This window comes from Mytilus trossulus, chromosome 5 (genome assembly GCF_036588685.1).
Source record: "Mytilus trossulus isolate FHL-02 chromosome 5, PNRI_Mtr1.1.1.hap1, whole genome shotgun sequence".
Classification (NCBI taxonomy): Eukaryota; Metazoa; Mollusca; class Bivalvia; order Mytilida; family Mytilidae; genus Mytilus; species Mytilus trossulus.
The window spans coordinates 28,235,635-28,254,091 of NC_086377.1; the positions used below are offsets into that span (position 1 = coordinate 28,235,635).

The 18,457-nt window shown below is 34.4% G+C and overlaps 1 protein-coding gene across 1 annotated transcript in view; it reads right to left on the reverse strand.

Moving 5' to 3' along the window:
• The window catches only part of LOC134717815 (CD109 antigen-like), a 49,297-nt gene that overhangs the window by 17,880 nt on the left and 12,960 nt on the right, over positions 1-18,457 (reverse strand). The window contains exons 12-15 of the mRNA XM_063580308.1: positions 13,621-13,719; positions 5,041-5,103; positions 2,992-3,183; positions 1,412-1,561 (exon numbers count right to left, since the gene is read on the reverse strand). Of these exons, the coding sequence (XP_063436378.1) occupies positions 1,412-1,561; positions 2,992-3,183; positions 5,041-5,103; positions 13,621-13,719 (504 nt within the window). The remainder of the gene's footprint in view (positions 1-1,411; positions 1,562-2,991; positions 3,184-5,040; positions 5,104-13,620; positions 13,720-18,457) is intronic.

Sequence of the window (18,457 nt, forward strand, 5' to 3'; positions counted from 1 at the left end):
TTTCAGGCATAGATTACCTTAGCCGTATTTGGCATAACATTTTGGAATTTTGAATCCTCAATGCTCTTTAACTTTGTACTTGATAACTATTAATAAATCAACTGAACTAAAATCATTGTCTAATATATATAGGCCTTTTACTGGATACTGATACCAAAAAAAGATGTACTAAATGACAAAATGTACAGTTTACGTCGGTTGTTTATTAATAATACTTTTATATATTGTTCTAGACGATTTCATTTATGAAACATTTAACATTGACTAGACTATGTGGTTTCTCCCGAAAAACCTGTAGGTTTTACAAAAGCAGCCCTGAATAGTATATACAACGCTGAGAGCTCAAATACGGTTTAAAGAATCGTAACACAGTACGGAAATTTTCATATTTCAGCCTTTTCATTTTAAAAATTGGCAAATTCGTCAAAACCTTTTTCTTCGAAATATATATGCATTTCACTAAAATTATCTGGTACTTTAACCCATATGTAATGCGCCAGCATAACTATTCATATTATTGCTCTAACTTAAGACAATCCTTCTGGTTGAATAAGTACTTCATTGCCTTTTGTTGTGGTACTTGTCTAAATTGTTCCTTGCTGTAAAGTGTTTTCCGGATTTTTTATTGTTAAATTAAGGTCGACAAATAGTTAGTAGTCTTAGTTAATTTTGCATTCACATCACATTCCTGCATTACTTGTACTAAGTTGTGAAAAGAGCAGTGTTTTTTACACTCGGTCTGTTGCTTCAAAATGTTTGATTGTGCTATGTATGGACTCCTAACTTTCCTTGGTTCGGTATTTTAGTTATTCATTTTTGAAATATAATATATATTATATATTGTAGGTATGCGGTTCAATGCTATCTACAGGTTTATATTGTATGTAGTGGTGTTAAATAAGCCGTTCGTGAGGGATACATCAGTATAGAGATAGGTTTGAGAAAGATTTTGAATAACTATTTGTAATATGTTTTGTTTTTTGGGGTTTATTTTACTTTTATTATACATAATACGGTAATTAATTGGTATATGATAAAGCAGAAAAGGTCACGATTCATAGATATAAGAAGATGTGGTTAAATTAATGTGGTATGAGTTTCATTGAGACAACTCTCCATCCAAGTAACAATTTTTTAAAGTAAACACTTATGAACCACACTTTCAAACGACAACTACTGAACATCAGATTCCGGACTAAGGATAGGTGCAAACAATTGCCGCAAACCTTTTATATATTTATTTCTTAATTGAAAGTATTGTCATATGTAGCACTGATGACATTATCTTTATGTTGGTACACTATGATTCGTGAAATAGTATGAGTTTCTGACATATGATTTTGCAATTAGATATCTTTTAGTACAAACAACTGCTGGTCATGATATTTGTATCTGTTATTCATTTACTTACTTGTTCTTCTGTGATATCATTTCCTTCACGAAGGTATGAAGAACTTTCATCAGCAACGAGCATGTATATATAGGAACTAGGGTCTGCAGCAATACTTATTGTCACATTATCTCCTGGTTTGGCCTCTGATTTGTTAAACCTTATAGAGACCTGAAAAACATGAAATGTGTGTTTGACCGACAATCTAGTCAATTTATACATGGTTGTCGACAGTTCAACTGCTGTTGCTTCATAATTAGATTATCTTAGCTGTAAAACTTTAAGACAGATCATATCATAGAAAACGTGTGTCCTAAGTTTCAAGTTGATTGGACTTCAACTGCATAACAAACTCGACCAAATACTTTTACCTGAAACGGGACGAACGTACGAACGGACGAACTGACACGCTAACGCACATACCAGAACATATTATGCCTATAAATGGGACATAAAACGTGGGCGTTTATTTTGTTAATCGTGTGATTCAACGGAGTCATATTCCAGTATCAACGGTTATATTTATAATTCTTTATACTAAGGTCAAATCTTTAATGTACTTTAAAAAAGATTACAGCAAATCTTTTTTTTTTAAATCTTATAATTATACTTCTAAGAAAGGGACGAAAGATACTAAACGGGACAGTGTTGTTCCAATGAAACATCGAAAACGTACGCATGAGTGGCTGAGATTTCGTTTTTTTGTGTTAGTAGTTAAGGATCGAGAATTAATAATGATATTAATAACAAAAAATATATTAAAAGAAATGGGTTTCCAAAGCTGAAATTTTAACCATTTCTTATTTGACCAATGTGTTCGTGTTAAAAGACCATTTAATTTCAATGTATGTATAGCCTTAAGGGTATACTTAGGTGGGGTTAGGTAAAATTTAATAAATTAAGAATTTGAAATTGATAATATAAGCTGGTAGAGCATCAATTAAGGATAAAAATAATCTAAAAATATTGATATGTCATGGACCTCCTTTTCGAGATATTTGAAATTTAAAATATGGCGGGGAAAAGGCTGACTCGGACTTATACCTTATATTTGGGTATTATTTGGGTGTTTAAACAAAAGAAAGAAAATCAAGAATCTCCTAAACTTTTTGTAAATGACCTTTAATGAGCTACATTTTTTTTGTACAAAGTATTATATAAAAAACTAAATGGGTGTTATGGGGCAAAATATTTCACATTGTATTGTATGGAAAAACACCAAGGAATCAGAACATTTGACACAAATTCCAAAACCTCACCAAAGTACATCCTTAATAAATGAACATCTCGACTTCTAATATCATATTTAACTCTCAATGCATCAGTTTACCTTCAACTGAATACATGTGTTTCCTTTTTTTTTTTATTAGTTATTATAATTCATACATCTTATTTGTCTCTTTTATTGGTTTATACACATTAAGTACATTTCAAACACAACATTTCATAGGTGTCAGCTGCATACAAAATTTCATAATACAATTTTGTAGTTATGCAAGGAATAAGGGAATTCTTTTTATATTCAATTGTTAATAATTCCATTGACTAATATCAAAAATATCATATTCTGGTACTCTTTTTTATCTTATTTATAGGTTTACCTGGTTTCCAAAAATACTACCAACATGTATCAATGCATGGTCGATAACGATTTCACCATCTTGACGAACAAAGTAAGCAATCACAGTACACTCGGGACCCATGTTTTTGGAAATAGTTATACTAAAATTAATTGTTTTCTGTTGCGTACCATTGATTATGTTGGAATATAGAATATTTCCATGAACTAAAAGCTGCCAATAGAAAAACAATTCAATAAAAAAAAAGATAAGAAAGTGTTTTTCATGCTTTAATAAATATAAGACGATTTATATCCTAAGATGAACATCGAAACCTGTTACGATACTGTCGTCCTGAATATGCATGAAATATTTGCCACTGGACGTTAAGCAACCAACAATCAATCAATGTTACGATACGGTTGTCAGGTCATTAAGCATTGCATATTTTAGTGTTTTTAAAATATTGATTTACTCATAGGGTCATGATACGGGTTGTGTTCTTCTCATACATTTAATGATGGAATAATACTTAACCTCTAACGAGATGGATTGTATTTGATGATCCTATGCTGGAGACACAGTCCTTATATCGGTTAAATGATGTTTGTAGATGTTTGTGGCATGAAAGTGACAGTCAATTGTTAATTAATGTTGCATTTCAATTTTGCTTAGTTTCTCTTGTTACTTATTCTGATATGGGATGAGGACTTCTTTCATTGCCATTTTGCTTCGTTTCTCTTGTTACATATTCTGATATGGGATGAGGACTTCTTTCATTGCCATTTTGATTCGTTTCTCTTGTTACATATTCTGATATGTGATGATGACTTCTTTAAACTGAGTTTTACTGTGGATATTGCTATGTGTTTCTTTATTCTATTTTGGATAGATGCAACAGGGTTATGTTTAGTTCATTTATACATTTTGGAGTTTAATGTGACGTCAATTTTTCTTGAACAAGTACACAATATATACTAGTCAACAAAAGAAACGATACACGACCTTGAAATAAAATTTATCAAAAAGTATTAAATATAAAACCAAATGCGATACACTATTTTATCTAAATTCCATGTAAACGATCAAAGGGTGGAAATTAGTTTTGCGGAAAGTTGAATAAAAATCGACACATAATTTTCTAAGTACTAAATAATTATTCAAATTTGATTACAAATATTCCATATGCTAATCAAGTTATGGTCATGTTGTAACTAATGGGTTGAGATATTGTTTTTCCCAATTTTTGGAAAAAAGAGTGTTTTTTGAAATCTCATTAATGGATTAGATATAAAAACAACACATAGTAAATTTGGAACCTTTTGGATTAGTTTTAAGATCACTACTGCTTTTTGAATATCACTTTACACATATTGTCTATGGTAAATCAGTTGATAATGTATACATTTTAACGATTTCTCGTGGGGTCGAACTTTGCTTAACAAATAAACGAAGAAACTGTATGATTTTTAAAAACAATTTGATGGAAAATATTGTCTTTACCTTTAAATGAGAGGTTGGTATCATTAGTTGGAAATTCTGTTTTTAAAATTGTCGTTTTATTTAAATTTTGTAAAGAAAACAAACATCGCAAAACAACGTCACGAAAGCAAAAAATAACATTTTTTTTAAACGGATGTATATTTCCATAACGATTTAAAAGTATTACTACCTTCAATATTGGTCCAATGAACCGAACACTTTATCTTTAATTTGAAAAAAAACGTCTTGTATCGTTTTTTGTTGACTAGTATATCTTAGGGTCCAGCTGAGGACTTCCTCAGGGTGTGGTATTTTATCGCTGTGTTGAAGGCCCATTAGGGGTCTTCGGCTGTTGCTTCTTCTTTTGTTTTTTGTCTCTTTGAAATATTCCCTATTTTCATTCTCAATTTATTTATGAGTGACCACTGAAAGCACATTATAATCAGTTAATGTAGAGATTATAAAGATCTTTTTCAAATATCACGATTCAGAAACATGTTTCAAGTATATAACAAACCGTGTTATAAAAGTTGTACAATCTTAAAAAAATGTTTCGATAAACTTGTTAAAGGCAGCTTTAAAGTATGATAATTTACACAAATTCCTCACCTGAACAACAACTGATGATAAAGGTCTTGTTGACTGAATGCTGAATTCTACTTTATCACCTGTCTATGGTTAAAAAAAGATGGTTCGAAATATGAACTATTTATTTATCATGTATTGTTATGTTTTTTTAGATGTGAATAGCTATATACTATTTGAACTGGTGTCATACATGGTATATTTAAAAACATTTAAAAGGTGAAACAAGTAAAATACTGGAAATTCACAGCAGGAAGTCTTTGATATAATGACATAATTTAAAGCTCAAAAACACAAAAAAAATTGAACTGTGTTGTATGAGGTATGAAAAATCTATCTTGAGTTTTACAAACCAAAATTTAAAACAACATTAAACTTAACTTGGAATTTCCTCAAAATATGATAGTCATCATGTGAAACTGTGAATGCATTCCTTCGTATAATTTATACCTTAGGCCGTACTGTGACCTATAATTGATTATGTCTGTGTCACTTTGGTCTCTTGTGGACAGTTGTATGATTAGCAATTTTACCACATCTGCTTTTTTGTTTTATTACTTGTTTTTTTTTTTCATTTGACGGTGATAAATGTCTTCGGTTTATAGTATAAGTGTATAAATACATTTGGTGTTTTTACTGTCTTTTTGGTGGTTTTAAGTTTTAATTTTATTTTCAATGTTGTCAATTTTTAGGGCGACACACCAACTCTGACGGTGTGTATTCATACGTCAACATGTGTGTACGTTGTTATTGTTAATATAAATAATATAACAAATTCTTTGACCCATATTTCTTGTGGGCATTTATTTATAATGAATGGCTATTACTTCTTTTGAATTAATTGAACCATAAAATCAATTTTTAACTCTTCACATTTTACATTAATTCTTCGCGGATTAATCAATTTGACGAGCTAAAAATACATTTTATGGTTCAATAAATTCAAAATAAATAATAGCCATATTTTATTTAAACCTTTATTGATGATAGTAAACTCATAATATCAACAAAGATACCAAAGGGATATGTAAATCTATAATTCAAAGACAAACTGAGATCCAAAGGCAAAAACACGAGATAGAGAAAACCCACAAAACACAACATACAAAAATGTAGACTGAGCAATTCCAACCCTTCGAAAAACAGATTTTGATGGCATGTGATCTGGAAAAGTAGGCCAATATACTACTTTCGAGTTTGTCCGTCCCTAGGGAAAAACTCGTCAATTAAGCCTGTTTTTATGACGTCTTTAACCACATATAAGGGATCGCATGTATCACTGTATTAAAAACGTTCGACAAGCGTCGTAGTGATCGTCATTGTGCAGGATAAACTTAAAAATAATACTTGTTCTGTATGTACATAATCCTAACTCCATAATGACAACAGTAGTGAAAGACAATTATGAGAATTAGATTTGCCGAATAATTCATGCAATATAGCTTAATAGTATTCCTAACACTCGCTCAACATTGGAACGGAAGTGACGACGCCACTAAACACACGCATGGTGTTCACTAAAACCAAAGTATGTGACGGAAATGCATCGAACTCAAAAGCTGTCTATTCTGCTCCACATGTGACACCAGTCTTATTACTCCTTCAACATACCTAAAAATGTCAAAGGATATAATGGGTATAAATTACGAAAACGCAACTTTACTAAAAACTATGTCTTAACAGAAAGATGTAATTATGTTATACAGAGACTATCTCATTGCACCATGTTCGTGCATAGACGTTAACAATCTGAACGTTTCGCATTGCTCGCTCTACAGTTTCCTCTCAGGTATTTTGTGTCCGTTCATAGACTTAGAAAATCTGACCTCTTTGCACTGCGCGCTCTACAGTTTCCGCTCATGTTTATTGTGTTCGTTCATAGACGTAAACAATCTGTCCTCTTCGCATTGCTCGCTTTACGGTTTCCGCTCATGTATATTGTGTTCGTTCATAGACATAACTGACCTCTTCGCATTGCTCGCTCTACGGTTTCCTCTCAGGTATATTGTGTTCGTTCATAGACGTAAACAATCTGACCTCTTCGCATTGCTCGCTCTACGGTTTCCGCTCATGTTTATTGCGTTCGTTCTTAGACGTAAACAATCTGACCTCTTCGCATTGTTCGCTCTACGGTTTCTGCTCATGTATATTGTGTTCGTTCATAGACGGAAAAAATCTGACCTCTTCGCATTGCTCGCTCTACGGTTTCCGCTCATGTTTATTGTGTTCGTTCTTAGACGTAAACAATCTGACCTCTTCGCATTGTTCGCTCTACGGTTTCTGCTCATGTATATTGTGTTCGTTCATAGACGTAAACAATCTGACCTCTTCGCATTGCTCGCTCTACGGTTTCCGCTCATGTTTATTGTGTTCGTTCTAAGACGTAAACAATCTGACCTCTTCGCATTGCCCGCCTTAAGGTTTCCTCTCAGGTATATTGTGTTCGTTCTTAGACGTAAACAATCTGACCTCTTCGCATTGCTCGCTCTACGGTTTCCTGTCATGTATATTGTGTTCGTTCATTAACGTAAACAATCTGACCTCTTCGCATTGATCGCTCTACGTTTTCCGCTCATGTTTATTGTGTTCGTTCTTAGACGTAAACAATCTGACCTCTTCGCATTGCTCGCCTTAAGGTTTCCTCTCAGGTATATTGTGTTCGTTCATAGACGTAAACAATCTGACCTCTTCGCATTGCTCGCCTTAAGGTTTCCTCTCAGGTATATTGTGTTCGTTCTTAGACGTAAACAATCTGACCTCTTCGCATTACTCTCTCTACGGTTTCCTCTCAGGTATATTGTGTTCGTTCATAGACGTAAACAATCGGACCTCTTCGCATTACTCTCTCTACGGTTTCCTCTCCGGTATATTGTGTTCGTTCATAGACGTGAACAATCTGACCTCTTCGCATTGCTCGCCTTAAGGTTTCCTCTCAGGTATATTGTGTTCGTTCTTAGACGTTAACAATCTGTCCTCTTCGCATTGTTCGCTCTACGGTTTCTGCTCATGTATATTGTGTTCGTTCATAGACGTAAACAATCTGACCTCTTCGCATTGCTCGCTCTACGGTTTCCGCTCATGTTTATTGTGTTCGTTCTTAGACGTAAACAATCTGACCTCTTCGCATTGCTCGCTCTACGGTTTCTGCTCATGTATATTGTGTTCGTTCATAGACGTAAACAATCTGACCTCTTCGCATTGCTCGCTCAACGGTTTCCGCTCATGTTTATTGTGTTCGTTCTTAGACGTAAACAATCTGACCTCTTCGCATTGCTCGCCTTAAGGTTTCCTCTCAGGTATATTGTGTTCGTTCTTAGACGTAAACAATCTGACCTCTTCGCATTGCTCGCTCTACGGTTTCCTGTCATGTATATTGTGTTCGTTCATTAACGTAAACAATCTGACCTCTTCGCATTGATCGCTCTACGTTTTCCGCTCATGTTTATTGTGTTCGTTCTTAGACGTAAACAATCTGACCTCTTCGCATTGCTCGCCTTAAGGTTTCCTCTCAGGTATATTGTGTTCGTTCTTAGACGTAAACAATCTGACCTCTTCGCATTACTCGCTCTACGGTTTCCTGTCATGTATATTGTGTTCGTTCATTAACGTAAACAATCTGATTTCTTCGCATTGCTCGCTCTACGGTTTCCTCTCATTTATAATGTGTTCGTTCATAGACGTAAACATTTTGATCTCTTCTCATTGCTCGCTCTACGGTTTCCGCTCAGGTATATTGTGTTCGTTCATAGACGTAAACAATCTGTCCTCTTCGCATTGCTCGCTCTACGGTTTCCTCTCCGGTATATTTTGTCCGTTCATAGACGTAAACAATCTGACCTCTTCGCATTGCTCGCTCTACGGTTCGCTCATGTATATTGTGTTCGTTCATAGATGTAAACAATTTGACCTCTTCGCATTGCTCGCTCACCGGTTCCGCTCATTTATATTGTGTTCGTTCATAGACGTAAACAATTTGACCTCTTCGCATTGCTCGCTCTACGGTTTCCGCTCATGTATATTGTGTTCGTTTATAGACGTAAACAATTTGACCTCTTTGCATTGCTCGCTCTACGGTTTCCTTTCATGTACATTGTGTTCGTTCATAAATGCAAACAATCTGACCTCTTCGCATTGCTCGCACTATGGTTTCCGCTCATGTATATTGTGTTCGTTCATAGACGTAAACAATCTGACCTCTTCGCATTGCTCGCTCTACGGTTTCCGCTCAGGTATATTGTGTTCGGTCATAGACGTAAACAATCTGACCTCTTCGCATTGCTCGCTCTACGGTTTCTGCTCATGTATATTGTGTTCGTTCATAAATGCAAACAATCTGACCTCTTCGCATTGCTCGCACTATGGTTTCCGCTCATGTATATTGTGTTCGTTCATAGACGTAAACAATCTGACCTCTTCGCATTGCTCGCTCTACGGTTTCCTCTCAGGTATATTGTGTTCGTTCTTAGACGTAAACAATCTGACCTCTTCGTATTGCTCGCTTTACGGTTTCCGCTCATGTATATTGTGTTCGTTCATAGACGTAACTGACATCTTCGCATTGCTAGCTCTACGGTTTCCTCTCATGTATATTGTGTTCGTTCATAGAGGTAACTGACCTCTTCGCATTGCTCGCTCTACGGTTTCCGCTCAGGTATATTGTGTTCGGTCATAGACGTAAACAATCTGACTTCTTCGCATTGCTCGCTCTACGGTTTCCGCTCAGGTATATTGTGTTCGGTCATAGACGTAAACAATCTGACCTCTTCGTATTGCTCGCTTTACGGTTTCCGCTCATGTATATTGTGTTCGTTCATAGAGGTAACTGACCTCTTCGCATTGCTAGCTCTACGGTTTCCTCTCCAGTATATTGTGTCCGTTCATAGACGTAAACAATCTGACCTCTTCGCATTGCTCGTTCTACGTTTTCCGCTCATGTATATTGTGTTCGTTCATAGACGTAAACAATCTAACCTCTTCGCATTGCTCGCTCAACGGTTTCCTCTTAGGTATTATGTGTTCGTTCATAAACGTAAACAATCTGACCTCTTCGCATTGCTCGCTCTACGGTTTCCTCTCATTTCAAATGTGTGCGTTCATAGACGTAAACAATTTGATCTCTTCTCATTGCTCGCTCTACGGTTTCCTGTCATGTATATTGTGTTCGTTCATAAACGCAAACAATCTGACCTCTTCGCATTGCTCGCTCTACGGTTTCCTCTCATTTCAAATGTATGCGTTCATAGACGTAAACAATTTGATCTCTTCTCATTGCTCGCTCTACGGTTTCCGCTCAGGTATATTGTGTTCGTTCATAGACGTAAACAATCTGACCTCTTCGCATTGCTCGCTCTACGGTCTCCTCTCCGGTATATTGTGTCCGTTCATAGACGTAAACAATCTGACCTCTTCGCATTGCTCGCTCTACGGTTCGCTCATGAATATTGTGTTCGTTCATAGATGTAAACAATTTGACCTCTTCGCATTGCTCGCTCACCGGTTCCGCTCATGTATATTGTGTTCGTTCATAGACGTAAACAATTTGACCTTTTCGCATTGCTCGCTCAACGGTTTCCGCTCATGTATATTGTGTTCGTTCATAGACGTAAACAATTTGACCTCTTTGCATTGCTCGCTCTACGGTTTCCTTTCATGTACATTGTGTTCGTTCATAAACGCAAACAATCTGACCACTTCGCATTGCTCGCACTATGGTTTCCACTCATGTATATTGTGTTCGTTCATAGACGTAAAAAATTTGACCTCTTCTCATAGCTCGCTCTACGGTTTCCGCTCAGGTATATTGTGTTCGTTCATAGACGTAACAATCTGACCTCTTCGCATTGCTCGCTCTACGGTTTCCTCTCCGGTATATTGTGTCCGTTCAAAGACGTAAACAATCTGACCTCTTCGCATTGCTCGCTCTACGGTTTCCTCTCAGGTATATTGTGTCCGTTCAAAGACGTAAACAATCTGACCTCTTCGCATTGCTCGCTCTACGGTTCGCTCATGTATATTGTGTTCGTTCATAGATGTAAACAATCTGACCTCTTCGCATTGCTCGCTTTACGGTTCGCTCATGTATATTGTGTTCGGTCATAGACGTAAACAATCTGACCTCTTCGTATTGCTCGCTCTACGGTTTCCTCTCAGGTATATTGTGTTCGGTCATAGACGTAAACAATCTGACCTCTTCGCATTGTTCGCTCTACGGTTTCCTCTCAGGTATATTGTGTTCGGTCATAGACGTAAACAATCTGACCTCTTCGCATTGCTCGCTCTACGGTTTCCTCTCCGGTATATTGTGTCCGTTCAAAGACGTAAACAATCTGACCTCTTCGCATTGCTCGCTCTACGGTTCGCTCATGTATATTGTGTTCGTTCATAGATGTAAACAATCTGACCTCTTCGCATTGCTCGCTCAACGGTTTCCTCTTAGGTATTATGTGTTCGTTCTTAAACGTAAACAATCTGACCTCTTCGCATTGCTCGCTCTACGGTTTCCTCTCATTTCAAATGTGTGCGTTCATAGACGTAAACAATTTGATCTCTTCTCATTGCTCGCTCTACGGTTTCCGCTCAGGTATATTGTGTTCGTTCATAGACGTAAACAATCTGACCTCTTCGCATTGCTCGCTCTACGGTTTCCGCTCAGGTATATTGTGTTCGTTCATAGACGTAAACAATCTGACCTCTTCGCATTGCTCGCTCTACGGTCTCCTCTCCGGTATATTGTGTCCGTTCATAGACGTAAACAATCTGACCTCTTCGCATTGCTCGCTCTACGGTTCGCTCATGTATATTGTGTTCGTTCATAGATGTAAACAATTTGACCTCTTCGCATTGCTCGCTCACCGGTTCCGCTCATGTATATTGTGTTCGTTCATAGACGTAAACACTTTGACCTTTTCGCATTGCTCGCTCAACGGTTTCCGCTCATGTATATTGTGTTCGTTCATAGACGTAAACAATTTGACCTCTTTGCATTGCTCGCTCTACGGTTTCCTTTCATGTACATTGTGTTCGTTCATAAACGCAAACAATCTGACCACTTTGCATTGCTCGCACTATGGTTCCACTCAGGTATATTGTGTTCGTTCATAGACGTAAAAAATTTGACCTCTTCTCATAGCTCACTCTACGGTTTCCGCTCAGGTATATTGTGTTCGTTCATAGACGTTAACAATCTGTCATCTTCGCATTGCTCGCTCTACGGTTTCCTCTCCGGTATATTGTGTCCGTTCAAAGACGTAAACAATCTGACCTCTTCGCATTGCTCGCTCTACGGTTTCCTCTCATGTATATTGTGTTCGGTCATAGACGTAAACAATCTGACATATTCGCATTGTTCGCTCTACGGTTTCCTCTCAGGTATATTGTGTTCGGTCATAGACGTTAACAATCTGTCCTCTTCGCATTGCTCGCTCTACGGTTTCCTCTCCGGTATATTGTGTCCGTTCAAAGACGTAAACAATCTGACCTCTTCGCATTGCTCGCTCTACGGTTCGCTCATGTATATTGTGTTCGTTCATAGATGTAAACAATCTGACCTCTTCGCATTGCTCGCTCTACGGTTTCTGCTCAGGAATATTGTGTTCGGTCATAGACGTAAACAATCTGACATATTCGCATTGTTCGCTCTACGGTTTCCTCTCAGGTATATTGTGTTCGTTCATAGACGTAAACAATCTGACCTCTTCGTATTGCTCGTTCTACGGTTCCTCTCTTGGTATTGTGTTCGTTCATAGACGTAAACAATTTGACCTCTTCGCATTGCTCGCTCTACGGTTTCTACTCATGTATATTGTGTTCGTTCATAGACGTTAACAATCTGTCCTCTTCGCATTGCTCGTTCTACGTTTTCCGCTCATGTATATTGTGTTCGTTCATAGACGTAAACAATCTAACCTCTTCGCATTGCTCGCTCAACGGTTTCCTCTTAGGTATTATGTGTTCGTTCATAGACGTAAACAATCTGACCTCTTCGCATTGCTCGCTCTACGATTTCCTGTCATGTATATTGTGTTCGTTCATAAACGTAATCAATCTGACCTCTTCGCATTACTCTCTCTACGGTTTCCTCTCATGTATATTGTGTTCGTTCATAGACGTAAACAATTTGACCTCTTCGCATTACTCTCTCTACGGTTTCCTCTCATGTATGTTGTAGACTTGCGCTCGACATATCAAGATGTTTTACTGTGGCTTCAATATTATTCGTTGGATACCAATAGTCGTGGATTTCGTGGGTACAGGTACACCACGAAATTACATTTCTAACGCATGACAAAATTTTAATAGGCTTGTACAAAGACATCGGCAGAACCACGAAATTAATTATACACGAACATACAAGATTTCCTTTATTCACGAATTAAATGAATCTAAGGTAATTACTTTTTGTGGAGGTTTCTTTGTTTTTTTTACTGTTATACTAGCATCAATTATTTAAACAAAACAACTTACAATTCATTTTTTATGACATTGTTTAGTTTACTTATTACAATTTGTTTAGACTGAACATTTTGTTAAATAAAACAAGCATCAAATATTTCAACAAAACAACTTACAATTCAGTTTTCTTATGACTTTGTTTAATTTACTTACCATAATTTGTTTAGATTGTACATTTAGTTGAATAAAACTGTTGCTTGCTGAGAGATATTTTTGAACCTCCATATATTTCGCAATATTGTCGAAGGAAATCTGAAGTTAATAGAACATTAACTCTTAGTTGGTGCTATACACTTCTGATTATAGATATAAATTCTATGTTGAATTAATATAATAAAAAGTACATTACATCATGTATATATCTAAACAGAAAATATTCAAAATTAATCATTGTTAAAAGAAAGTAAAATTAATGTAATGCAAGAGAGTGTAATGTATGTTGTGGCAATATATCTACTTATGCCAATGCTTTGGTGTCCTTTGCCGAATTGACAGTACTCAGTAAGGACAATATACCTACACATATAAATAATGAATTTTGAAATGGTGTTAAGACTAAGTACACGTACTCATATTTTGAATCAATTTAACTGCTAAGGTTCAGTATTGAAAGGTTTAGTTTGTTAGGATTCAGATTTATTTGCTCGAACATCAATAGTGAAAGTATAGATGAACCAGTACAGTACTTGCAACCTTAGGCGTTACTGTTTGACGTGAACTTGACTGATCGGTGACGGATGTTTGACTGATCGATGACTGATCGGTGATCGGTGACCCATAGGATCCGTCAGATAAGTCATATTACCTATGTGAGAGTTACCGTGACAACGGTCATCGATCAATCAGTAAATCAAATTTATGCACGGATCGGACGGATACGTATATATTTCAAATTCTTATGTAAACCGAACTCAGCAATGTTTACAATCCATGAACGCGGACCTCGACGAAGACACCATAATTTACACGTTAATTTGTAATAAAATTGGTTGCAATAAAAAAGTAAAAATAGTATAACAGAGTAGAAGATGCTAAATTAAAGCGTTAATTGTTTGCGTTGATTAATAGTTTTGTATTAAATATTGTAAACATCAGAGACATATATAATACATAATTGTATTACATATGTCAGTTAACATGAACTTTTTCCTACGAAAATGCCCGTAATTTTTCGCCAATTTGTACTTTCATACTTTTTCATAGAAAAGGTCGTTTTTCATAAAATAAGTATAAAAGAATGTCAGAGAAATCATTTTAAAAATTTGATTTAAAAAAATGACACTTTTTTTTATTTGAAATCAAACAACTTGAGATAAGATTTTTTTTAAATCAGAATTGAGATATAACAAGAATTAAAATACTCATAACTTCTATTTTTGTGGAGTAATCATGCAGTTATTGATTTATTTTGATACAAATTATTAACCGTCATATGATTGTTTGTACAAGTCTGGCTTTTATTCATAAAATATCGTTACTTTAAGGAAAAAGATATTAAATTTCTGTACGCGTTGCCTAAAATGCAAATATTTCTTCATTTTACTGAAAATTATTGACCGCCATTGAATTTTGTACTTTTAATAGTTAAGAATAAGAATGTCAGAGAAATTATACTAAAATTTTATTTGCATTGTTTAAAATAACCCAAATTATTTTCCTTTTTTTTAAAAACTGATACTGTTTAATTTGATACAAATTATTAACCGTCATATGATTTCAGTATTTTTTGTACATCACGATTGGCTGTTCTTCATAAAATATGGTTACTTTAAGAAAAAAGATATTAAATTTTTGTAGGCGTTGCCTAAAATGCAAATATTTCTTCATTTTACTGAAAATTATTGACCGCCATTGAATTTTGTGCTTTTTATAGTTTAGAATAGGTTTTTTTCATGAAATTCAAAGAATGTCAGAGAAATCATACTAAAATTTTATTTGCATTGTTTAAAATAACCCAAATTATTCTTCTTTTTATTAAAAATGATACTATTTTACTTGAAATCAGTTATTTTTACCATCTTGAGACAAGTATTCTAAGAATTGAGATATGATAAAATATTTAAACTTTTATTTATGTGGAATAAGAATGCAGCTATTAATTTATTTTGATACAAATTATTATCGTCATATGATTTCAGTATTTTTTGTACATCACGATTGGCTGTTCTTCATAAAATATGGTTACTTTAAGAAAAAAGATATTAAATTTTTGTAGGCGTTGCCTAAAATGCAAATATTTCTTCATTTTACTGAAAATTATTGACCGCCATTGAATTTTGTGCTTTTTATAGTTTAGAATAGGTTTTTTTCATGAAATTCAAAGAATGTCAGAGAAATCATACTAAAATTTTATTTGCATTGTTTAAAATAACCCAAATTATTCTTCTTTTTATTAAAAATGATACTATTTTACTTGAAATCAGTTATTTTTACCATCTTGAGACAAGTATTCTAGTCAGAATTGAGATATGATAAAATATTTAAACTTTTATTTATGTGGAATAAGAATGCAGCTATTAATTTATTTTGATACAAATTATTATCGTCATATGATTTCAGTATTTTTTGTACATCACGATTGGCTGTTCTTCATAAAATAAGGTTACTTTTAGGAAGAAGATATTAAATTTGTGTACACGTTCCCTTAAATGCAAATATTTCTTCATTTTACTGAACATCATTGACCGCCATTGAATCATTAAATCTGCTTAAAATTATTAACCGTCATATGATTTCAGTATTTTTTGTACATCAGGATTGGTAAAATCAAAATCGCGATGTAGACACCGTTTTCAAACTCGCCGGGTTTGAAAATATATTACCTAAATAAAACGAAAAAGACCATTCTTTAATAAAGATATTTTTATTCAGGTTTTATCTGTACATTTCTTTTCATTCCAATTCATAAAACTCTGCTAAATGATTAATAAAAAAATGTATCATTGAACGTTCCATTTTCACGAGTCGCCATTTTAATTAAATTAAACGAAACTAAGATTCCGTAATTAATTTATCATGTGACGTATTCAAGTTCAATCCGTCATCAAGGTCGATCGGTACTATCCGTCCGATCAGTCCGATCAGTCAATTTTTTTTCCTGACGGATTGCTGACGTGAGTTTGACGCGAACTTGACTGATCGGTGACTGATCGATGACCGCTGACTGATCGCTGAAATAGTAACGCCTAAGGTTGCAAGTACTGTATATATGCCACTTAGTTAAATACTTAAGTATTTGATAGTATACACAATTGTCCGAATTACGTCGCGATATGTGTCTCTAAATACGACTGAAAAGATAGGGTCACTGTACGTTTAATTATATTCTTATAAATTGGTTCTTTTAAATGAAAATTCACATTAAATATCTGCATTCCTGCATCAAATTTGCTAACTTGATAGAAAATCTGGAACTTGGGTTATCTGTTTTTTTACAATTCAAGATGGCGGGAGACACCCTTACCACCTTACGTATTAACACCCGTTGCTAATGTTATCACATGTTATAGTTGGCCTTATGAAATGCAAATAAAAATGTTTAAATTTCGAGTATCAAATAAAAAGCAATTACTTATATTTTAAGATTATCATTGATCATCTCAACGAAATCGAGTTTCAAGGACCAATAATAATCATTTTATCGCTATTTTACCTATGATGACGTTGAGTCAATGTCATGTCAATTTCATTGACAACGCCACTTGCACCCTTAGTTTCTAGCGATAATTTTTATATCGCTCGAATCCTTTGAGAAATGAAATTATCTGTCAGAAATATCAAAGAAAGTATTCGGAAAATACCTATTTTTTTTTAGATATTTGAAGAAAGTTTGATAGATATTTATTACTGCTAAATCTATACATAAAAAATCTGTGAAATAGATAGGCACAACCATAGATTAAAGAAAAAACTTTGGAGCAAACATCTAAAAATTGGAAACAAAGAAGGTTTGTTGGTACCTTTGATAACTATTTACACATTAAAATAACATACACTAATGGTTAAAATAGAAATCGTATAGAGAGAACGTACCAAATATATGAACGAAAACAGAAAATAAAGACCCAGTCAAGACCGTAACGAATGATAAGAGAATGCATCATGATATAAATATGTATTGTGTAGGACAATACGGTATTGTCCTTTGTATTACAGGTATACAAACGACACATGACGCCATTCGATAAAGAAAGTTTAGTTATATTTTGAGTGGTTTAGTCACTCTATAGAAAAGTGACAGATGAATAAAATCAATAGATGTTCTTTCGCATAATTATGTATACCATCAATATTTTGAATTTTAAATTCAATGGATGAAATACTTATCCAGTTAAAATGTTCATGGTATTTATGATCAATATTCTAAGAGTTTAGCAGAGAGATAAAAGAGTTTCTCTAGATCTTGACAAACAATAGTGAACATTGATCATATGACGAGGACATGTTTGCCGCCGTTTTTATCGATGATATAATTAATTTGAAGCTACATCTACATTTTTGATCATCTAAACTACTTTGGTTATTAATAGTTGGATACCAATTGTTTTGAGTTTCAAATGCAGACTTTAACAAAATCACTCAATTAAATGTCTTCGAAAGTTTTCATCATTTCAAGAAATATGGTAGCCTCGAAAATAAATGATTCAACAGTAATATTTGTTTGATACCAAATTTTATTGGATTTGTATGTAGATTAAAGCAAAACCACGCAATCAAATATCTCAGAAAGTTTTCTTCGTTTTATAAAAATAAATGATTCCCCAGTAAATTATATATCGGCATAAACATATAGTAAACCTATCATTTGACCTTTATCATATTATAAATTTAAAAATAAATGATTCACCAGTAATATTTGTTTGATACCAAATTTTATTGGATTTGTATGTAGATTTAAGCAAAACCACGCAATCAAATTTCTTAGAAAGTTTTCTTGGTTTTATAAAAATAAATGATTCCCCAGTAAATTATATATCGGCATAAACATATA